The 24,358-nt window shown below is 40.7% G+C and overlaps 2 protein-coding genes across 3 annotated transcripts in view; one reads left to right on the top strand and one right to left on the bottom strand.

Annotated features, from left to right (window-relative positions):
* ralgps2 (Ral GEF with PH domain and SH3 binding motif 2) overlaps positions 1 to 24,358 on the bottom strand; it is a 73,480-nt gene that overhangs the window by 6,962 nt on the left and 42,160 nt on the right. Inside the window, exons 10-17 of one of the 2 annotated variants that reach the window (XM_085447958.1) lie at positions 4,253 to 4,390; positions 3,227 to 3,317; positions 2,946 to 3,013; positions 2,439 to 2,577; positions 2,162 to 2,313; positions 2,023 to 2,077; positions 1,319 to 1,396; positions 197 to 302 (exon numbers count right to left, since the gene is read on the bottom strand). In XM_085447958.1, the coding sequence (XP_085304084.1) occupies positions 197 to 302; positions 1,319 to 1,396; positions 2,023 to 2,077; positions 2,162 to 2,313; positions 2,439 to 2,577; positions 2,946 to 3,013; positions 3,227 to 3,317; positions 4,253 to 4,390 (827 nt within the window). The remainder of the gene's footprint in view (positions 1 to 196; positions 303 to 1,318; positions 1,397 to 2,022; positions 2,078 to 2,161; positions 2,314 to 2,438; positions 2,578 to 2,945; positions 3,014 to 3,226; positions 3,318 to 4,252; positions 4,391 to 24,358) is intronic. The other variant, XM_085447959.1, reaches the window with a different exon arrangement.
* Positions 6,279 to 23,419, top strand: angptl1a (angiopoietin-like 1a). The gene is made up of 6 exons (XM_085447701.1): positions 6,279 to 6,594; positions 16,668 to 16,915; positions 17,039 to 17,659; positions 20,526 to 20,719; positions 21,838 to 22,108; positions 22,198 to 23,419. Exons 2-6 carry the CDS (start codon positions 16,726 to 16,728, stop codon positions 22,383 to 22,385), a joined length of 1,464 nt encoding a protein of 487 aa, XP_085303827.1. The 5' UTR covers positions 6,279 to 6,594; positions 16,668 to 16,725; the 3' UTR covers positions 22,386 to 23,419.

Raw genomic sequence — 24,358 nt, 5'->3', positions numbered from 1 at the left:
TGAGGTTAATGAGAAAACATGTGGAACAGACAGAGAAAGATATTCTGCAGGTTAAGAAGCCTCTGAGGTCCCATCTGTGATTGACAGTATATATGTCCCATGTGCTCCTGCTTAGGAGTACATGAAGGTATGGGCAGCACATGAAGGCACGTGCGCGTCTGCTTATCTAGACAAATGTGTGAGTGTGTATTCTCACAGTTGGTTTCTTGCCCTCCTTGAGCACAGTCTTTCGCCTTAACACTCCTTGCACTGTGACTGCTCCAGGGTACAAGTGAACTGCAAGTTCCTCTGACTCAGCTGAGCTGCAATGGGACAAAGACAAACATTACCCCTTAAATATAAAAACATGCATACAAGAAAAAGAACATGCATATTTCCATGCACACCATATAGATTTAGAGATAAACTAATAGTACAGCCAGATGCAATCTGCAAAGCTACCTTTACCCCTGCTTTCTGCCTAAGTAGCCCCCATTTTGTTTTGACAAAAATGAATTTCAAAGATATAAATCTCAACACTGCTATCACAAAAAAGAAGAGCAAAGACGGGAAAAGCGGTGTGCAGATTGTGTCTGTCTGGAGGATCAGAGTAGGAAGCTCAGTGCAGGAGTGTAGCGAAGCCTGCTTTTTTTTTTTTTTGGGGGGGGGGGGGGGGGACAGAGAGAGAGACAGAGAGAGAGAGAATCCCTAACCGCAAGAGATGCCTAATATGCAATGTCCATGACAACTGGACGTTAATGCTCCTGAATAGTCTGCTTCTCTTGACTATAGGAATGAGGATTTAACAGTTTCTTTCCAGCGACAGCACTGTGACTTTGGAAATTTGCTTTTACCTCCAAGCTGTGAAATACTTTGGAAACTAATCACAAAAAGAAGTCTATTTTGACTATAATCTCAGGATCTGGAAAGATGATATCTGAAGCATATGATAATATAGATTTTTTTAAAGGTTTTAATAAGGTGCAGTAAGATTCATCCTCAGACTTCTTGTCTGTTAAGTCAACGCTTGTAGCTTTAGCTGGCTGACGTGCAGACTCCAATACCTTGACTTCAACCTCAATAAGTCTGAGAATGAGACAGGCATGCAAGAAATTCGAGAAGGCAGCAAAAGATAAAGAACCATAAGAATCCTTTTCCCTTCACCAGATATGTGATTTCACCAGCACATACACTCTTATTTCAAACTACAAGATTACCCCAGCAGTACACACGCTAAGCACCAGCACACAGCAGCCCCTGGCAGGGACTCAAGGGTGGAAAGTGAGGGCAAGAGAGGCTTTGGCTCAGATCAAGTTTGTTCCGGTCGAGATGGGTGTACCTGCTGGGCCTCAAGACGCCTTTGTAGGGGATGCGGGCCACACGGGTCACTGGGCCCAGAGAGTGATAGAACCGAGTCCTGTTCAGAATAGCATAAGATAGGATAGGACAAAATAGGGGGCACGGGATACTGTTAAGGCTGTGTGGCTCTCTTTTTCCCCCACTGTTTTTTTTTTTTTTTGCCTTATTTAAATAGCATGGATTAGGGAAAGATGAGGAGCAGTTATTTGGTTAGAGGAGTTATCGATGGATGTGTTTTTTGGGTTACTCAAAACTTTAAAAAAAGGAACAGTGCTTTAAAAGAGGTTAAGATGATTTTCAAGCAAGTAGATTCTTCAGCTGAGCATTTTTTCCTCATAGTTTTGCTCCAGACACAGGTTGGCACGGGGGCTGCTAGACTTAAATGTTAAAGCAGTTAATACATTTCAGGCTGCTGGAGAAGCAGAAGCACCTTTACATCTTTGCTAAAGGCAAAGCGCAGCAGTGGACGGATGAGGCATGACTGCCATGGCTGCAAGGCTAAAAGCATGGCGCGTGTGAGAGGGTTTCAATGGCAGATCGTTTTGCATAAATGTGCCTTGAAGCCAGAGCTTTAAAATTTAGATGATCACATCCAGGCTGGGGATTTTTTTTTTTCCTTCAAATCTGATTTTTGCATGTGGTTATGATGAAAAAACAGTGAAGACATGGATGCATTAGCTTTACCTCTCAAAAGCTGGCCAAGACATCTCTTCGCTGAGCTCCGAGCCCTCACTGCTCCCTGTATACATATAAAAAAAACATCATAAAAACATCCACTGAACATAAAAACTCTACTTCATAACTGTAGAGGAGTAAGTTTTACCAAGTGAAATGCCACTGGACAGAGTCGAGCTCTCTGCTTGTCCCCTGGTAGGACTGTGGCTTTCCATCACGCTGTCATCCAACAGATGGCGAGAGCCAGCATTGGGAAATGTAGCACTTTTAAACTCTACTGTATTTGTCTTATGGATAAAGCTGTGGAGACACAACAAAGCAGACAGAGTAGCACCAGTGTGTATGTGTGTGTGTGTATATTTTTTAAACTATAGGACATACATATGAAAATTATTTCTTATAAAAGATTAACAATAGAAACTGACTTGTAGCCCAGACTGTGGCACTTCCTGTGTCCGTAGGGCAGAAGGTTCCTGGGGGATGGAGGTGTTGCTGGGACTTTGGTTCCGTCTGGTGCTACTGCACATTTACGTCCACAGAGAGGAGATGCTGACGCTTCCTGACCTGTAAACAGAGTAAAACCACAACAGAAGAATAGAGATGTCATGTTTATGGTGTGTACAGAAAAAAAACAAGTTAATTCTTTATTATTCTTATTATTTTAAAGAACTTTTAAATTCCACTTTAAGTGAAAAATGTAGGACATTGAAATGCACAGTGACATCGAAAACAATCTTTGCGAATAAAGACATTAATGACAGTATAACAGGATCAATCAATTAAAACATGTTACTTTTTAACAACATTGGACAAATGTGTCATTTAATTTGAAAATAAAACAAAAACTATAATTTTTGTTATAACTGATATACTAATGTGCAAATTTGAAACTACTTGGACATTCAGTTCAGATTAAGTGAGACTAAACTCACCGACAAGATCCTCTTTGGAGGCGTTGGCTCGTGGTGTGCTGGTGCCTGGCTCAATCTTCTGTGACAATCTAAAGAAAAAAAATGCAGCATAAATCAATTGAAAAAAATCAATTTCAGTACCCTACAATACTCTTCTGTAAATTCATCATGATGAAAAGAAACAGGCATCATGATGAAAAGAAACAAGCAAGCAGTACAATTAACAGCAAAAACATCTCTCTTTATCACCTTGGCAAGAAATCATAACTATAATGCAAAAGCTTTGTTTGTTTGCTTCTTACTTGTAATTGTCATCCTCCACAAACTTCTGCAACTCCTCAATATACCTGACTGAGTTGAGATACTTCTGTATATGAGGCAACACTGGTATATCTGAGAAAGAGAATATCCAGGCAGACATGAAATTAAAAACACATGTGTACATGTGAGCCTGTGTAACACAAGCTGCCAGCATACTTTACGTTGGCTAGAATAAGGGTCTGGAAAAAGGATAACATTAGTACTTTAAACCAAACACAGCTCCAGAGCAGCAGCCGCCTGAGTGTAGCTAGGAAATAGCTGTGTCTTAGTTTTAAGTACTTAAATGACCAACACTTATTTGAAACATCTGCATATTTTTAAAGAACATGAAAAACAACCGTTTTCCAGTAAACTGTGGTTGTGTGCTGGAGGACTTTTAAACCCACTCTATGTAGAATCTTCCTCGAAGGGTATTAGCCAATTTTAAGCAAATATTTGTACTAATTCAAATGACTCACTTCCTGCTCCACTTTTAGTGAATAACAGTTTGAATAAAGCCTTATGGTGGGATTTTTGGTGCTGCAAATGTGCCGGTCCACATACGAGTTTCTGGTTGGACAGGGTTTTCACCTATCCCAGACACGCTCGGGGATGGGAATTCAGACTGCGTATCGCTTAAAGTTGATGACGTAAGCGTGTGCCGAATGTTAATTGGTTGAAAAGAGGGCTGGAGAGAGGGAACAATCAGTTTCACTTCAGCTCTTCGTACGTTATAACTTTTGTGCTTTCTGCGGCTGGCTGATGGACCAACAACAGCACAAGCAAGAGTGGCATGTACCAGACACTTTGTACACTGCCTCCATCTGACAACGGTGCCCTCTGCAGGCAGACGAACAGTCACCGGATGGGACAAACCCTACCCATGCCGGACAAGTCTTGCTTTATTTATCCAACGCTGGTTTTTGATGCAACCACCCCAAATGTAACCACAGTGAAAAACAATCTGCAAACATACACATAAATATACATACTACACCAGCATAGGCATGTATCTGTTGAAGTCTCACCGTAGGTACAGGATCTCTGCAGGTCCGATATGATTCTGAGAATGTTATTCATCAGGTTTGATCTCTGTTCGTTCTCCAGTATGCTGCCCGTGGAGGGGTAGGCTGAATCTATATATGTCAGATCAGAAAGGTACATTCCTAAAAAGGGAGGAAAAAGCAGATAGAAAGAGATGTCTGTTAAATTAAGAGAATCAGAGCACAACTCCCTCATGCACTCATCCTTCAGCGATCCAAGAGCCCCCTGCAAGCCAAACGAGGACAGCGTCCATCTGTTGGAGGTGTTATTTTAACCCTCAGTGGAGAACACAGGGAGTTTTCCTGACCGAACGCAGAGCTCAGCTCATTAGAAAGCAAACATGTAGACACAAACAAGGCTGGACACTGCAACAGAGCCAGATTTCCTTGGGTGCATGATGCAAGTGTCATGCAGCTGTGGGGTTCTTGGAGTCACATTCAGCTGGTAATTGCACACTGCTTGTTTGATATGGCAAAAACAGACAGGAATAAAAACCCTGCAAAACCTAATTTGCATATACTTTGCTCAAGCTTCAAAAATACTTTTTCCCTCTGATTTTTTTTCCCCAGTGGATCTGAACAAGTGCTCCGAGTAGATCTTCTCTTTAGCCTTTCCAAATCATGGCCATCTCTCTCCCACCAAACTCTCAGTGCCTATTTCTGGCTGAGATTCTTACTCTCATTAAATAAATATTAAAAGACAAACCCAGAAGCAGCTTGCCATCAATCTGAAGAGAGTTATTAACAAGTTGAACTGATGGTGCGCATTTCCTTACAGTCCCCTCTTCTTTTCATTTTTCTTGCAGAATGTTTTTTTTTTTTGGACACGCCAGGGTCGAGATTGGGTGCAGATGTAAGAAACCTTATCACACAGCAGACTACATGACACCCACAACCCTCCCCTCCATGGAAAATGGTGTAATACACACAGCACTGCTGACAGAGACCCTAAACACACAACGGCAGGAGGAGATCCAACAGATAAAGGAGGTCACACTTTGTTTTTGGGATAACACACACACACAGCTGATTAGAATTAGAGGGAAAGGGTGAGAACAGAAGAAAAAGTTTACAAGTGCTTTTCAACTCAGCAGTGAGTTGGGGAGAAGAGGAGGAAGAGAGAAATCCTAAAGGCTTAACCGCTATAGCTTCTTGTCTGAGAGTATGTCAGGGATAACGGCGGTTAGTCATGCACAAATCCATACTGCCTGGAACACGCAGACAGAAGCATGAGTAGAGAAGCTGTGGTTTGCATACACAGGCACTTTGTATATGTTTACTTGCAGCAAAACTTGTACGAGATGGAAAGAAATAAATAGTCATGGCAAGAAGGCAGAAATTCAATCACAAATCAGGGAGAAAATTCTTCCAAAATGGTCAAGTAAGATCTTTTAAACATTACAGCTTAAACATGTATGAATAACACATTCAAGTAAATCACAATGGTGACAAAAAGCAAGTTAAGTCCAAATAAACTTAGAGTAAACCTGGAGTGACCATTTTGCACCAGTAGTGCCACGAATCATTTCTATCTGCCTGCTTTGGTCTCCGACTCTCACATCCAGCTGTTCTCTACAGGAAGAAGCTCCGAAACCCCAGCAGCATTACAATCAGCTTTTCTCGTTGCTACAGGGAAAAGCAAAAGGAGGGGAACTTCAAGCTGTAATTAAGGATGAAGAGGTCAAAGCAGTCCTGGACTCAGCAAAACACCTGAATTCAAACAGGCCTTGTCTCTTTGCTCCCTTATACAAAAACCACACAGGTCATTGTTAAGGATGGGACATTTAATCAGCAGCTCTGCCATTTTCTTTTTCAGTCTTTTCTTTTCTTTATCACTTATGACATCAGAGGTAGGCTGGGCGACTAAAAAAAAAATAAATAAATAAAATAAAGGAGGGAGGAAAGAAAAAAAAAAAAAAAAAAAAAGAGCAATCTTCAACACCCACACCCTCATCCCCCTTCTCCTCCCTTCTCTTCCTTCTTCCCCTCCCTCTTCTAGTCTCCCCCATGCTTTGTGAAAAACTCAAGGCATCAGTGGTGAGAGCTCAGTCTGTTGAAGTGGCCGGCTTTTGAACCATACCCCAGTCTGAGCACCAGGAAAGTTCACAGGGAGCTTCGGGAAGTAGGGCCTTGACTAAAGCCTTGCATTGTGATTTATTGCTACAGAACAGGAGGAGTGAGTAGAGGAGAGAACCTCTGAAGACTTGGACAAAGAGAGAGACAGAGACATGAGTCCTGCGCACTGCAGCCCGGTGAAGACAGAATATAATATACACGTGACACCATAACTGCAGGAAAACATCCATCTCACTACTGGTAACAAAAAGGTAAACGCTGCTCGAGTTTTATTCTGTTTTCAATTTTGATTTTGGAATCAGTGAGTGTGTGTGTCTGTCAGCAAGATGGTGTTTTGTGTGTGTCTGGGCAGCTGTGAGAGCTCTGGCTGAGAGGTTGGAGAGGTTAGGAGTTTCGTGACTGGAGGTTACATCTGCAGACAGAAACATTTAGCAACGCTTCTTTGGCTATCCCCTGGAGTCTGACTGAGAAATACTGTGTACAGCATACTGAGAAGTGTATCGTGTATACATTTAACATATGTAATGTATATGAGGCCAACAAAGAAATCTGGAGAATTTATGAATTTATGATCCTAGTTGTATTAAGGAAGGGCAAAAACAACTGAATTCAGAGAGTACAACTTTTTCTGGTGTGCAGGGCCATGATTTACATCAGTTTAGGGCTGCTCAATTAATCGAATTTTAATCACGATTACGATCTGGGCTTTCAACGATCATTAAAAATGACTGAGCCGATTATTAGCCCCTCCCTCATTTATCCGCGACACCTTAAAGGCCGGTCCGTGAAAATATTGTCGGGCGCAAAAAAGGTTGGAGACCGCTGATTAAGAGGACCCGAGGGAAGCCCGGAAAGCTAAGCAGAAGTTATTTGGAGAGGAGAGTGACTGCCGCTGGTTGAAAAGAGAGGTAAAAAAAAACTTCAGTGGTGTTGCACACTATTTTATATTATTTTTTAAAGTCATTGTTAACCCTTTAAAGCCGGTCAGAGCAGCACGCTCCGTTTTGTGTAACTATTTTTAAATCCCTGTAGAACCGGAACCGTGTAAGCTAGCGCAATAATTTGTTTTGCATATGAAACCGGAGGAGTTGTACTTACATCTGATGCCATCAGCTTGTCCTCGGTCACGGTTTCGTTCCACATATAGCTTTGCAAAAATTGCATAAAAAGCGCTTGCAGGAACAAAAACATAATATTCCAGAAACACGCTTTGCCGATCCATCAGCTGTTCGTAACACTTCCCACAGTGAAATGATGCACCTGCTGTTTTCTTTGCAAATTTGCATCATAGGATTGTTTTTTCGTTTTTCCTGCAGTATATAAAAATTGGTGTATCTCCAAAATAAAACTATGAAGACACTCAAAATAAATTTCCTGTTGTTGTAAACTATTTTTTGCAACTTTTTTGTATTTAAAGTTTTGAGGGATAAACCTCTTAAATTTCTCCAAGTAGAAATATATGTAAACAAAACAAAAACGATTTTCAATTTTTTTGTAGTTTATTGCACTTTTTTGCAATTAATGTAGTTACTATGGACTTAATGCATACATATTATTAAAATATGGGCTATAACAGTTGCATAGCAAATTGAAATGCTCCCACAAACGGCACTACAACATGTAAAAAAAATAATATGAGCTCTGGCGGACTTGGTTCTATAGTAGGTCTTAAAGGGTTAAATAAATATCGTCAAATAATCGCGATCTCAATTTCAGTGAAAATAATCGTGATTATCATTTTTGCCATAATCGAGCAGCCCTACATCAGTTATGTAAAATGATTTTAAAAAATATACAGTCAATGAGTTGTTTCATCTAGATGTGAGAATGGAGAAACATCCAAGATCTTAAAGTTGCTCTGAAAATGACATTAAACCTTACCTGAGGAGAAAGAAAAAGCCAGAGAGAAGACAAAAAAAAGAAAACTGGGACATTCCAGCAAAACACTTGAGGGAGAGTGATCAGCTCAGATGGAGAGATTTGAGCTCTGCTCCTAGGCCTGTTTATTTTTTCTTGGCTTTTGGTTTCCTAATACAGTCTGAACCTGGCTGCTAACAGGGGTACGGGGATGTAGCCGAGTTAACCTGGTGGAAATCGGGATTAGGCCAATAAGTTCCATCTGTACATTCAGACGTGGTGAGATCTCATCTCACCTCACAGCCCCTTTTGGAAGGCTTAAAAGTGAGCAGATTCTATGACAGTTTATAAGCTCCCCGTTCAGGGTCGTGTTAAGGGAAAAGATAAAAATGCAGTGTAAGCCAACCTTAACCACATCCTCTATCAAATACACCCCATGGACATAAGACACTTCAGTCCCAACCTTGTCATGATGGCAAAAGCTTTGAACACTAATAACATCAATATGGTGCTCTTCCATATCAGCAACTCACAATTATCTTCAAATGTTTTTGCTTACGTCCTGGTCTGTTGGTGGTATCTGTGGAAACATTCTGCTCGCTACAAAGCCACATCTGTGAATGCTGTAAAGGTCCGTGAGAGACACGCAGACCTTCAAAAAGCCAGTGTTTGAAGTAAAAAGCAAAATGAGCGATGGCGAAAAGGAAAGAAAACACTGCACGAGCATGCTCATTTTTCCGCTTAGAGTAATAAATCATAATATCGATACCTCTAATAATTCAGGCTGGAAAAATAAGTGGGAGAAAAAAAAAAAAGATAAAAAAAGATAAAGGGGAGGCAGGAACAGCTGTCTGAGAAATATCCAGAACATTCCGTGCTGAAGCACCAGCATTCGGCTCTACCTGAACCGTGACTGCACGAAGGACAGGCTTTAAAAACGGGTCATTACTTACAATCCACGCATAAACTAACCATACTCATAGCCTTCACCTTAAGAGTTTTAAATCACAGCAGAACATCTGTTTGATGTCTTTTCTATTTAAAGTTTGCAAAAGTCCCATGACAAGCCAGTCAGGCAGTGCGTGGCCCATCAGAGTCAGTTACCTGCAGCCCTCCCCACCAGTCCCTTCATAGACTATGCTGTAACTCAGCACGGGACTCATAACTCACCCAGCCAGCACCAACAAACAGCTGCGGTTTTTGGGCAGCAGGCATGCATCCAATCGTATCTTGCATTTTTAACCCGTGTCAATGCTAGTCTCAACTGATTTTATCTGCAAAACGCAGCCAATTAGAGAAGCGGACAAAGATAACATCCTGGATAAAGTCTTATCCAAAAACACTGCTCCTGCACTACTGTGTGCACATGTTAAACCCAACCACAGAACAACAACTCTGACACATTACATATCTCTTAAAACTCAAACCGACATTATGAGCCACACAAACTTTTAGACTTTATAAAGACATACAAAAACTAGTGGAGGATAAAGTCAAGGATAGTCACAGGAAAGTTTGTTTGAACTGTGAAGCTCATTAATGAGAGCTTGGACACAGCTGAACAGACTGGTCACCGTAGGGAGGAAGAGGTCAGCCAGGAGGTCAGGGTAAATAGACGGGTGAAGTGGAGGCATGTAACTAAGTAGAGCCAGTGGACAACAAGCGTGTAATGCAGTGTGCAAATTTATGTGTTCTTCCTTGTTGATTTAGCTAATAGAAAGCATGTGAAGTCTGAGGTTTGAGTTTAAGGCTAGGTGTGACTCAGAAGAGAAATAAAAACCAAGGAAAAGTATGCACGAGTGGCCAAAGAATGTACTAAATCAGAAATTTTAAACCATCCAGCCAAACAAACATTCATATAAATTCTTTTTTTTTTAAAAAATATTTTCCCCCCTCCTTGCTCTCCTGGATCGCCTGACCTTCCTGAAAGTAATTTTTGCTGCACAAAACCTGAAGCAGCAATCCAGATATTCATTTATTTATCAGTTATCAACCAAAGAGCACGCCAAGGTGAAGCTACAGCTAATCTATCAACCTAGCTAGGTTAATTTTAAATTAATTTTCACCAAGAAACTGGGATTGTTGTGGAGGGTTACATCAATAAACATAAAAGACACAAAATTAATACCAACCTATCGGTGGAGCACACACAGAACAGTCCCAGTTTCTCACGTGACCCATTGAGAAGACAAATTAGCCACGTCTGACTGAGAAAAATACACTATACAAAGGAAGATGCAAGTTTATGGTGTCATCAGTTGGTTTTTTCATGCACAAAAATGAATAATGCCAAAGATGTGTGTGTGTGTGTCGTCTATTCTATAGGAGGGGAAGCAAGAGGAAGAGTGTCATGTAATAATGACAGTGTTGGAAATCTCAGTCATTACATTAAGCACAGCACAGACAAAAGGATGACCCTGAGTTTCTGTGCATTTAAGTGCATGTTATGAACGCAGAGTAAGACGGGAAACCCGCTTTCCACAAAGACCAATTGATTTTGGGCGGATGAGTGGGTGGGGGCAAAGTAGAGGAAGGGTGGGACTGTACCCTAATCTACAAATAGACCTCTGACCCCAACAACAGTCTCAGCCCACATGTTTATAGAGATTCCCCTACAGAAGAAGGAAAACAGATGGGGGGGGCCCGTAGGGCCTCAGGTAGCATCATCAAGGACGACAGTTTAGTAGCTAGAAAAGCAGGAGGTTGAAATAACTTGTTAGTAAGGGTTGGTTTTATTAAAAATACAGGCCACCATCAACTTAATATTCAAGTTATGTTTAGTGATTGCCTTAAGTTCCAGTAAAAACCTCCAGTATCCGTTTGTGGCTCAGGTTTTCTAATAAAAAGAAAATCCTACTGTAATTCTTTGCATCTGCCCTCATTTCCCTTTTAGTTTTACACCATGAACTGATATAAAACATTCCCATTACTTACTGTACCGCAATGTAATTTGTATTCCATTTTAGAAGCGGCATTTAAAGTTTCTTCAGTTTTGATGAGGCTTTTACGAGTTTTGTGTTTTTAGCACTCCTGTGTGAATGCTGGGGGTGTTTTGGTTTGTTTTTCTTCTCATTAACTGCTTCATAATGTCAGCGCTTTTACTACATCCCCACTCATGCCGAGTTATCCTCCCAAAGCCTTTTATTTACTCACATTTTCATTCTATCCTTCATCAAAAGCAAGTTAGATCGTTTCTTTGTTGGCCGTTCTGCGTACACTTCTGTAACCTATTGTTTCAGCAAGCGCAGGAAAAGTTTGACTTTGAGTTACTCATGTAACTCAGCTGTCTGATGTCATGAACAGAAAAAAAGCTGCTGCTGTTGTTGTTGCTGTTTCCACGTTGTTCCTTGAATGAGAATAAACTTCTTTCCTTCACTCATCCCTATTTTCCCTATTTTGTTTTCACGTTCCCTTCTTTTTGTAACCAGTGATGAGGTGTTTGGAGGTATTTTGGGCTTATTGTGGGAAAGTCTGAGGACCAGATGAGGGAGTGGAAGCAGAGGATTTTGGAGGCTGGGAAAAAACATTGACTTTGAAAATATAAATAAATTCTATCCAAGTCATTCTCTCCCACTGGCTGGACTGCAATCCATCAAGTGAGAGACTGACACATTAGAAACCCACCGTGGGCGCTGAAACAAACATGCTGCAGACTGATATTATACATATGTACAGGAGGTTACAAACTGAAGCAAAAACAAATATAAAGTTTCTCATTAAGGTATTAAGCTCCCATGTGCCACCAACACAGCTTTAAAGGCACCACAGATTTAATTCTCCAACTCTATGAAACATTAAATGAGGGATAAACATCATTACCTTCATAGTTATCCCCTTGTATAGACTTTTAATACCGCTGCGTAACCCGTTGGCCTCTAAGGCCACAGCATGGTTTACATCAATCTTATACTCATACTTGCATACATACTTTGGTGCTCTAAGGAAACAAGTAAACCCAAACATCTCCTCACTGCAAGGTTCAAGCACTTAGGCCTATACTTTTCTCCTGGTTTATGGAACATGTACTTCTCCACTGGCTGTGACTACAGTTAAACTACTTATGTAACCACTTGAGCAGACATCTGGATCAGGTCCGCCATCTTCACATGAAATCACAATCAACTGGCTCTTCTCAGAATTTCTGGACATAATATAGAGCAAGACTGTGTGTAAACAGCCTAACAAACAGCACACTTGTAATTTCACATCTAAGTTTCTCCACGCAGTTGTTCAGATCTTTCTTTTAATTTATCACTTGTCTTTTTGGCATTCCTTCTAAAGTACACACTATTACAAATATTTATTATAAACTGCCTGCATGGAGATTGTCATACACCTGTAGGTGTCTGGTTACAGGTGTATGACAATCTCCATGCAGGCAGTTTATAATAAATATTTGTAATAGTTTTCTTTAGGTGACAAATGAATATATGTTTTTTGCAATCATGCACGATGAAACCCAAGGTTATAAGAGTGCCTGCCATATGGCCATCTCTGTGAAGTCAGCCTCAACAATCATTATGCTGTCTATCCGAATATTACAAGCTAATTTTTCCCTGCCAGGAGTAAAGTAAACAGATGTCTTACTTAATGACTTCTCTGATCATTTCCTCTCTTACAACAATGATAATATAATTATAACATCAGCCTCTACACGAACAATCTAAAGGTAGACGAAAGCCAGTTTCTCTCCAGAGGAAACTGGCTGTCATTGTGCTGTCAATGTAAATGTAGTACGCCAAGACCAATTTGAAATGCAGTTAATTCAGCATGGCGCCAATTCTCATTTTGTAATTCGTAATTTTGTTTTTGTATAGTTTTTGTTTTTTTCATATATGGGCAAGTGCGGTGAACCCCTTTATGTTTTTTTTATCATTTACAAAATGACTAAAAAACATAAAACAAAATATAGTGCCACTACAGCTGAAGTGCAGAATTTGCATTTATAATAGTGTAATGGTTCATACAGTGGAATGACTGTGGATTGAAAATAAATTAACCCACAGCACAGACAGGGGCATACAAAAAGAGACATGCCGACAGGGGAGTGAGATACTGTAAGATAGATAAGGAAGTGCATACCCTGCATGACAGAGGTGCATGAGATCATACTACTGCCAAAAAGATGGAGGAAAAAAGAAAAGGCATGCAGAGGTGACCGTTTGTCAGTCCTTCACTGGTTTCAAATGGACTACACAATTTTTTGCTAGTAAAGCAGCACCAACAAAAAAATAAATCCTATTCATATTAAAGTAGAAAATTGGTTTAAATGTTTCTTATTTGGTATACTACTTACAGTCTAATTCTCCCATGTGCTTTTAGTTAACTGTAACTGAAAAGGGTGGAAGGAGCACTAAACAGAGGGAGCAAAGAGGAAGAAAAGCAATGAAAAAAGGGGGGGAAAGTCGAGAGGATGGGGCTTTCACATTGAAAGAAAGTGCCAGAGAATTCTGTTAAGAATAAAAAGGAATGAGAGTAGTTTATGTATGAGAGGATTTGCCTCAGGTTACGTTCACGATGACTGACCTGAAAGGCAAAGAGGGGCCATGACCCATTTTCTACCACCATTACTTTCTTGCATCTTTAACTTCCTACTGTTTCTCAACCACCTGACAGTACATTCTAAGTGAAATAATACTTGCAGCCTACAACTTGCACATCAAGTTTGTGACCTTAAGCTAACTTGGTACTACACATTCTTGCTTCCTGACTCCAAAAACACAATGTTAATGTCCTGATGGCTGCATCCATCTTTTATACACAATGCAGAGCCTGAGGAGAAATCAAGGAGTGTGAACTCATGCATATATGGACAGATGTGTACTACTGCACAAGTATAAAAAGATACGTTACCAGATGTTCTTTAAACACAGGTGAGCTTTGTGTTTTTCTTTTAACAACCCTTACAGGCCTGAACCAATTTAGATGTTTTTTTTCTCCTTCTTACTCAAAAGGGCACTCTGCTTGTTCTGGTGAAACACTGTCAATGTTGTACCTTTACAACACACTACTGACCTCTCAGCATCTCCTGGAATGTCTTTGATATGCTACGTTTCCATGAAAAGAGACTAGGCCCCTCATACTCAGAACCACCACACAGAAGGAAATAAAATGAAGGTAGGAGCTGAGAGAGCAAAGGGATAGAAGAAAGGGACTGTAGGTAGGTGCTAAGGCAGGCAATAACTGATAGATGAGCTGTGATGTTACAGTTCTGTTTATGCCTCGTACGCTTTATGAATATGAAGACTTTCTGGAACTGATAAGTTTAAAAAGTCAGCCACAGTTTAGAAGAGAAGACACTTGAAGACTGATAGTGCTGATGCTGCTGGTAAAGACATTAGCAGCTCTCACCAAGGTCAGCAAGGATACAGTACCTGGTTACGCTGTCAGACACACAAGCTGCTGGAAAAACATACAACCATGAAAATGAATAACATCTCTGAGTAGTCATGCACACAGAGTATTCAATCATACAGACAGACACACAAACTTAAACATACCATTAAAAAGGTACACACGCACACATACACCCTGCAGATCTAGAGTACTAACTGTAATTCTGCCCCCTTTCAACATTGTTCCAAGTGACATAATTGCCAGAATTCCTGAAGAACCACAATGGCGTCATATGGGAGACACACAGCGCCTGAGTTTCAGGGTGGAGGGTAGGCCATAATGATGTGGCATAGAGAAAAGACTGACTGTGAAGAGTGATGGAGGGGATTAGGAGGGATAGAAAGTCTTGGCCTTGCATAGGACCAGGTCGGGTGTTAAATTGAGCAGTACATGAGACTGTGAGAGCGCTTTTTGTGTTTGTATGCTGATGAGAAACAGAACAAAAAAAAAAAAATCACAAGGGGAAACAGCTTTGCACATATTTTTGATTGATTTCTGACTTAATCTCACATCCATTAGTGACTGTCCTGCATGCATGTTTGGAAAATATAATTTAAATAAAATATAAATAGTACCTCTTACCCAACACCTGTGCTGGCATGTTTAACTGTGTCAAGGAAACTGCATTAGGGTCAATTTGTGGTTGGTGTGTTTCAGGTGAGGCCAGTGCAAGTAGCCAACCTAGTTACAAAGGACAGTAACATTATATCTAAGCTGTGGAAGTAGCAAGTCAGAAGCCAGGTATTTATATTTTAATGTCATGGTGGAACAACGTGGACTAGACTTTATATCTAAAAAAATAAATAAAAAAAATAAAAATAAAAAAACTATACAGCCAAGTGGCACTGAATTTCCTACTGAGGTGCATGGCCACAACATTTTACACCCTCTTAAGGCTGGAGTACTCCCTCAATTGTATGCAAAAGGTTTTTACGCTATGCTAAAAAAATGCCAGAAGCTTAGTGAGGTGCTTTTTAGCAGCCTGTGCTGCATGCTAACCACCGTTTCCTGTTGCTAAGAACTGAAAAATGCTCAGCTACGGATAAAATCTGTCTCATTACTGTCACTTGAAAATCACACTGGAGGACAGGTGAGACAAATACGGTAACGATACGATAACAATGGAGCAGATTATACTGCTCTGTTCTCAAACGACCCATGTCTGTAGCAGATGACATCTCCAGCATGGCACATTATTGTTAAAAAGCTTGTTGATACATTTAGCTTGATGTGGGTCTGCCATGTAAGCATCGATCAGCAAGAATCAGGTAACTGTAACACATTAGGTTGCCATTTTGTGTCATATCAATAAAAGTGTATCTGTTGTGGGGGAAAAGAAGCTAAGAAGAGACTGTGCTTTGCAAGTCCCAACTTAAAAATAAATGAAGTTGCCATCCATTTTCTGCTGCTTCCAGTATCTACAGTACAATCCAGAAACTGGAAGTTGATTCCTGTGGTCAACTTGCTGAGAAGTACCATAATTTCTAAAAAGGGTTCCTGATTCCTACAGTTGGGGGAAAATAACAAAACAAAACAAAACAAACAAAAAAAAAAAAAAAACATCTTTAAGTAGGATCTTATAGAAGCCGGGAGGATGGGAGTTTGCCAAGTCTCTGTCCTAGACTAAAGAAGATAAACTAAATTCAAGGGCAGGATGAAGATAAAGATAAATCAGCAACAGTTAGATATCATAGCTCCTTAATAGGGGGAAACCAAGAGAACCTCTGAATAATGGGGTGTCTGTCAGCAGGGGAACTAACTAAGACAGAAAGCAGACGTAAGCCAGTTGGCTGGACAGAAAATGTGTTCTCTCTTTGACTATTTCCACACAAATAACAGTCTGTGGGAGCAGTACGTGACACATTCTCAACTGGATACTTTCCTAAACAATTAGATTGTCTGCTGATATCTTTTTTTAAGAAAGAAAAAAAAAAAGCTTCAAATACCATTTCATCAAAATACTATATCCCTCTGCTCTGGAAAAGCAAACAATTAACAGTCCTGGTGTTTTATTCATTGTACACAAAGAAAAAGCTGTTTCCTTAACTCCTAAGGTCGTGTGTTCTTTCAGGGAGGCCTGGAGGGAGTACCAGCAGCTGCCCATCTATCCATTCAGTCAGCCAGCAGCAATGCAAGGGCTGATGTGGCGTCTGTGCGCCTTGCTCTGCCTCTCCCTCTGGCAGGAAAGTTACTGCAGGAGCTCCAGGGAAGCCCGGAGGACCAAAGAGCCTTCTCTCCACAGGAGTAAAAGAGCTCCTCTGGATCCTGATGCCAAAAAATGCTCTTATACCTTCCTTGTACCTGAGCAGAGAATCACAGGTAGAAAATATGCTATTTTTCGAAAAGTACCCTTAGTACAATATGGTTGAACTAGTCTCTCTTTTGCTTCCCATTACATCAAAACAGCTTCTTATTAATCTCTTAAATCATATCTGTCATCAGGTCCAATCTGTGCCAGCACCACAGGCCCAGAGCCAGACAAGGAAAGAGTGACCCGTATGGAGATTGCAGATGTGCGGGATGTGCTCAACAAACAGCGCCGTGAGATTGAGACGCTGCAGCTGGTGGTAGATGTGGATGGTAACTTGGTGAATGAGATGAAGCTGCTGCGGAAAGAGAGCAGGAACATGAACTCCAGGGTGACCCAACTATATATGCAGCTGCTACATGAGATCATCAGGAAGAGAGACAACTCCTTGGAGCTCGCCCAGCTGGAGAACCGTGTCCTCAATGTGACCTCAGAGATGATGCGACTGGCTTCAAGGTATAGGGAGCTAGAGGCCCGTTTTGCCACAATGGCCGGAGTGGTCAACAACCAGTCCATTCTCATATCTGTACTGGAGGAGCAGTGTATGAGGACGCTGGGACGCAGTGAGCTGCCTGCAGTTCCCCCTCTGGTGCAGGTGGTACCGCAGAATATACCAGTCAACAACCGTTTCACCAATGAGATACAGAGGGACAATAACAACAGGGAGTTCTCCCGTGGACCACGCATCAACCCACCTACAATAAGCCCTTTTGGGATTGACCCTCCACCACCGCAAGGAACGCTTACCTCTGATGGCAAGTACAAATTTAAAATAGCAGGCAAAGACTGAGGAATAACTGAGGACTGTAAAACAGTCAGGAATCTAATGACTTTTAGTAGGCTGACGCTGAGCAAAAGTAAGATGTCTTAAGTAACTGTCAGAAACTGTGCTAATTGTACACACAACTACTAAAGTATAATTAGCTAGGGATCGCAATTCAAAACCTAATTTCTCGCAACAGTTGGTACTGTTGAGGCACAGTTGGCTCATGCTTGGCATGCTACAGAGGCAGTGAAATCATACATTCCTATGATCCCACTTGGCTGCTTGTATTGGCAGCATGATACAGAGCATATGCACTAAATTAGTGGGATGGGGATTAGGCCTCTTTTAACAGCATTAAGAAGACTTGGTAAAATGGGAAAAGATATATCTTCAATTGGATAAGTAAAGGGGCAGGGTATAGTTAAAGTACCCATCTACTGGATTTGCCCAACAAGTCTGAGAACCCTGCACTAAAATAACTAATCAGATAAAATCCTCTAAATAGACAATGCTCCTTTGTTCTTTTCTTCCAAAAAAAAAGTTGACCATCCTGACATCTGAGAAAGATAATCGCCAATGTGAAACTAATTTGCAAGGTAGACTGCTACTTGGAAACGGCTCCTAAAACTTGGTCCGGGCCCTTGTATTTTGACTGGCGATTAAAGTATGGGGAAGAATGTTGAAAGGGGTTATACAAGCCCTTAAACGGTGAAACAGACAAAGGGGAAAGCAAAACAAAGCCTGTCTGAAAAAATGATGGGTCAGAACCAGACAAATTTAAGGGCCAAAATAAATGTATTTTTGACAGGGTCACAGTTTAACTACATTATCGTCATCATCATATCATCAAGTTTAAACCAATACATTTCACATCTTATTTGTAAATTACCCTTTACTTTCAGTCATTTGGTATGCATGTCTATGGCGAATTATAAGGTAGGTGTGTGTGTGTGTATATATATATATATATATATATATATATATATATATATATATATATAGAGCCTGAACATCCTCGGCTGGGCAAACTATATGAAAGCACCCAAAATTCACCTTTAAAAAAAAGGTATCAGAATGAGAAAAAAACCCCAAAACAAACAAACAAAAAAAACAAAAAACACCACATTTTTATATCAGGAAATATTTGAGAAAACATGCACCAATGCCATAAAACTGCATCTATGATATGGCAAAGCATCACCTATTCTGGGCTTTACATATGGCAGAGTTAAATAATGACATAAAATTCAGATGTACACTATTTTGGAAATAATTAAGTCAGTTTTTCTGTTTATGATCATTCGGGCGGCATAGTTAGACCTTAGCATTATGATATTTTTGCTTTGTTTAAAAGGCATCAGCTTACAGTCACTGTCCTGTCATTGCAAAAAAGGGGGAAAAAAAGAAGAAAAAATTTAAGTCTATACAAGAGTTAATGCCTATACAGTCATTTTAAATGTGCGTTAATCACAAGTGTCTGGTTTCTCATGAAAGCCCACATCAATCAGTGAAACACTGTTCTTCTTAAATCACAGACCTGTCGCCACCTCCACTGACATTCAAATAATGACATGCTTCTTTTAAGCTCAAAGAGCAGAGGAGCATATTTTAAAAGCCTCCACGCAGAAAAAAAATCTCCAAAGAAACACAAAGGTAGAAGACGGCACGAGGTGAGGAAGTGCCCGTGGGAGGTAAAATTGCAGAGACTGAACTTGTAAATGACAAGAAGACCACGTATCCTTTTAACTACCTCTAGCTATGTGGAGTTCCTCATCTGCCTTACCAAGCTGTAACTGTCTGATTAGTTATCAGCCGATTAAAGTGTATTTGAACTGACATACATACTACAAACAGCATTCTGACCATATCCTTACTGACCTTATCCATCAGCTGCTGTTTTCACTCGATTAGTGGTGCTCCTTCATGATCGAGATAAAAAGTTATAATAGGAAGATTTAATTTTGTTTTTTTCTATGGAGTTTTTATGGATGAGTTTTTGCAGCAGACAGGATAGATCTGAAACAAGGAGGGAAAAGTGTAAAACAGAAAGCCACCACAGGTCCTAGCAGCCCCTCTTCCATGTAGGTTCCATACAAGTATAAATACGCACCGCTTCACCACAGTTTGGTCTAGATGAACCAACTACTATGTATTATACTGGGTACCTATGTGCTTTCAGAGAGTCTACCACAGGCCTCTAGACTAGACAGACAGACCCAGCTTGTGTTGATACTGGTTTAATAAATATTCACAGAGAGAAAGAAGAAATGTGGCCGGTTTAGATTCAGCTGCTTCAGCTCAGCTCTGGTGCAGCGCCACCTCATAGCTTTGACTGAAGGTGGAATCTAGGTGAATATTAAATAACAGCTTTGGTGTGCAGATGAAAGCTTATGTAACTTCAGACTGTGGGATGTTTGGGTGGTCTGAGCAAAGATATTAATTCCCAGCTTTGTCTTCCCTTTTAATCTAGTTTATAATGACTTCTGTATGTTAACTACAAAGAGTGACATTTAAATCAGGACATAGTCAAGTCTTATTATTCAGAAGTTTCCAACTGTGTGCAAGTCAGATAATATGTGTTGTTTAATAATTAAATAAAGAAAAATGAAGATTCTGTAAGTTAGTCAAAGATATGGTAATACATGGCTTTTTAGTGCAAGTTACGGCTCATCTTAGTATCATGCGTACCCTTGTCCTCAAAATTATCACCTATTAAAATCACCACTTGGGTTTCTCAATATTAACAATATAATTTATATGCAGATTAAAATATCACAAATGAGTGTTCATCAATATTAATGTTCAAATAAGAACCGCTCATTTATCTTCCTCTTCTACATCATTTACAACACCAGGTCCCTTCAATGACTGCTACCAGGTGCGAAAGGCAGGCTACACCACCAGTGGTATGTACCTTCTTAAGGCAAACGGCAGTGACCGACTGATCCAAGCCTGGTGCGAGCATGGCCTCGACAATGGAGGATGGACAGTTATGCAAAGGAGGAAAGATGGCTCTGTTAACTTCTTCCGCAACTGGGAGAACTACAAGGTAAGTTTACGGAAAAGGAGATTAATGAAGTAACAGCAGGTCTAACAGGACATGTGATAAGAATTTGGCATTTCAAGGACACAAATGTACAATAACAGTAGGTTTAGGGCCACTAGCCAAGAATATGTAGCTTACCCTGCAGATGATCATAAAATCTATACTGAACCTATGATTGGCTAGTTGCTTATGCCAATGGCCCAAAAATAAAGTGACAGATAAAGAGACTCCGTATCACTCTTTTCACAAGTCCCACCTTCAAGAGAGCAATGCCAACAAAATTAGTAAGTTTGTGCAGCCCACCCCTTTCCTTAGCAGCCCAGTCTCTGAGGTTCATTTTAAGGTCACTAAGCAAGCACTTGTTCAAACAGTGTAAATAGCTTAGTGGTGGATTTCCTCACACTGAAACTGCAGCCAAGAACTGAATCCAGGGACAAATGTATGCAATAAGAGAGCCCCAAGGGCTGAGAGGGAAACGCAGCTCCCCTCTCAACCCCACTGGAAATGACCCCTGTTTCTCTACTTCCCATGTCTCAGCCTTATGAGATAAGATGACCTTTTTTCCTGTGTCATTTCTATCAAAATGCCTGACCTCCGTTTTCTCTGTATGTGATGAAGGCAAATTGCAGGAGTTCTCCTTGAGTCATAAAATTTGGATTCATGTATTAATACGGTCATGGTGATTGGATTAGAGACAGAAAACACTTGTGCAGTTCTCCACTTGCTGCATTCAACTCTCCATCTAAAACACTGCCAAATCATCGCTGGCTTTGCTGTTCAACAAATTTGTAGAGTGAGAAACCGCAGATCACAACCTTAACACATTATCATTTCAATGGGAAACAGATTTGATTTCAATTCACTTGATTGCAAGGAGAAAACTCATATAAACACAGCTCCCTGGCAAGAATTCATAATAACCTCACTCCATTTTAATGTTTGTGTTCTTTGGAAACGATTTGCCTTCACTGACCACAGAAGCAAAAGATCTATTCATTCACCATTTAGCTAAACCGCAGTATCCAGCTTACGTAAATTAGTGCTACACGTACAAAAGTAGTGACATTGAAATCACAAGTGAAACTGTCGTACTGTCATAATGTGGTGCCTGTCCCCTGCAGAAAGGCTTCGGTAACATAGATGGCGAACACTGGCTCGGCCTGGAAAACATCTACAATCTTACGAAACAGGGTGATTACAAGCTGATGATAGAGCTGGAAGACTGGACAGGAAAGAAGGTGTATGCCGAGTACAGCAGCTTTCATCTGGAGTCTGAGAAGGAGGGCTACCGGCTGAGGCTAGGCACCTACCAGGGCAATGCTGGTGACTCCTTTAGCAGTCACAACGGCAAACAGTTCACTACGCTTGATCGTGACAAGGACTCCTTCTCTGGTAGGGGGACATATTGGTTACATTAGTTTGAAATAATTCATGCATTACTCTGATCTTATTTTCTGAGCCTGGGTTCTTCTCTTCATTAGGTAACTGCGCCCACTTCCACAAGGGCGGCTGGTGGTACAATGCCTGCGGACAGACCAATCTGAATGGGGTGTGGTACAGCGGGGGAGTTTACCGCAGCAAGTTTCAGGATGGAATCTTCTGGGCAGACTACGGGGGCGGTTTCTACTCCCTAAAATCAGTCCGCCTCATGATGCGGCCAATTGACTAGGACAATGAACTGTGGTTCTTTCAGATGCATCTCAGTCTCCATCCTTATCGTTCTCTACCCATAAATAAATAAATCCCGTAAAGGCAGAAGCAGGAATCTCTGCCACATCTGAGGAAGAGGTAGCGACATGTTTATGGCCAACAGTCCACTCTGTGGCTAGTTAACATGAAGACTGATACCACCGCCTTCCCCAAGTAACTACTCTCCATCTATCAGTGTGGACAGTCTATGAAGTTCCCTGAGGCCTTTTAGTATGACTGTGTCCTATTTTACTCACTCTTCTTGAGATTAAGTATGTTATAAAGGGAAATTATTATTTACTACAGTGATGAGATTTCTTCTGAGCAGCTAATGGCGACTTATTGAAAGTGTTCCCCATAGGATGGGGCATTGAATAAACTGCGATGTTTAATCGTGGTAGCATGAAAATTAATGCAATCTAAAGTAGTGCTGAGAAGACCTGCCAAACAGTGAGAGGAAATAAATAGTTCACCTACTGTCTACCGTTTCTACTGGATTTCCTGGACTTCTGGGGCAACAACCGACCCCCAGCACCAAACCCACAAACCCACCGACTGAACAAGAACCTGTGCAACAATGTGCTTGTTCAATGTGCATATGGCTGAGACGGCTTTAGTATGTAAATATCTTTGGCTTTATTTGTGAAAGTTAATTTAAAAAGGTTGTGATTCTACTCAGGCCAAATGTTCACAATGTCATCACTCTGCCATTCTTTGTTATTTAACAGTGTATTTATATTTAATATAGTCATGGCATTGTTATATCTAGCCCTGTAACAATACAATTCTTTACACTTTTCTTATCCAGTGTAGAAATACATCAGTAGCACTTCAACACACATACACACACACACACACACACACACACACACACACACACGCGCAAACACACAAGACAAAACTACCTGGAGTGGATATCTAGTTGACTTTAGGATGGACAAGTTGTGACATGAGCTACCAGCCATCAGAGAGGAATTAAATTCTTTCATAAACAATAAAATGTCTCACTTTTCACTACGCTTCTTGTTTTAATAAATAGCAAGACTTTCATAAAATCATTTCCCACACGAATACACTTGCAAATGTCACTGTGTAAAATATTAGCACAGCAATTTTATTTATAAAGGATGACAGCATCGCCTAAAATAAGCCACTATATTGGATCTGATTTAGTTGCAATCCAAGCTGTCATAGCAATGAATAAGATCAGGGAGACTTCCAAATTAAAGGAAGTGAACAGAAATTAGCTCTGACCACACACGGGGACTGCATTTACAAATTTACAGTAGGTCAGATGTGAGACAAGAATTGTCATTTATGTCCCCCTGTTTAGCCGGAGTTTTTCAGAGAACTTAATAAAGCAACATAAACTGCCATAACTAAACATCTTCTAATTTGGAGACAAGTCAACAAACTAGTATTGACCAGTCATCTTAAATTATGCCTCCACTAGACTCTTCTTTTAGAAGAACTGTAAGTCAGAGCAGACCGAAGCTTTGCGCTCTAAAGGTCCGGGGCAGATGAGAACTAGCCGTACTAGAGCCTGACACAGAGGACTGTAGGTTACAGGAATTGGTTATGAAAACCTCCCGGCCCCAACCCCGCTGGCAGGATTTTTGATGTGAGATATTTGACACTTTTAACTTGCTGTTTTCCATTACATTAGTTATTCCAAACGCTGATGCTCGTGTCCCACAGCTACCACTACTCAGCAACAGCAAGCTGGAGTTGGAGCACCACTGAGCTCAATTCTGGCATTCTGTAAAAATCTCTCTCCCCTAACAAGAGGCCAAAAACTGAAAATACACGCTACAGCATCGCATTAATAAAATTACACTGGGACTATCATAAATATTAACGAGCTCTTTATCAGTGACATCCTGTTCAGAGAAGTGTAGCACCAAGCTACACGAACACAAAGGATATTTTTAATCCGTTTGTGCAACCAAGCAG

Source organism: Copadichromis virginalis, linkage group LG23 (assembly GCF_057382275.1).
Source record: "Copadichromis virginalis isolate Kocher_CV1m ecotype Utaka linkage group LG23, C_Virginalis_male_GT1.1, whole genome shotgun sequence".
NCBI lineage: Eukaryota > Metazoa > Chordata > Actinopteri > Cichliformes > Cichlidae > Copadichromis > Copadichromis virginalis.
Note: the sequence above shows the minus strand (reverse complement) of the source record. Positions and strands in the feature narration are given on the sequence as shown.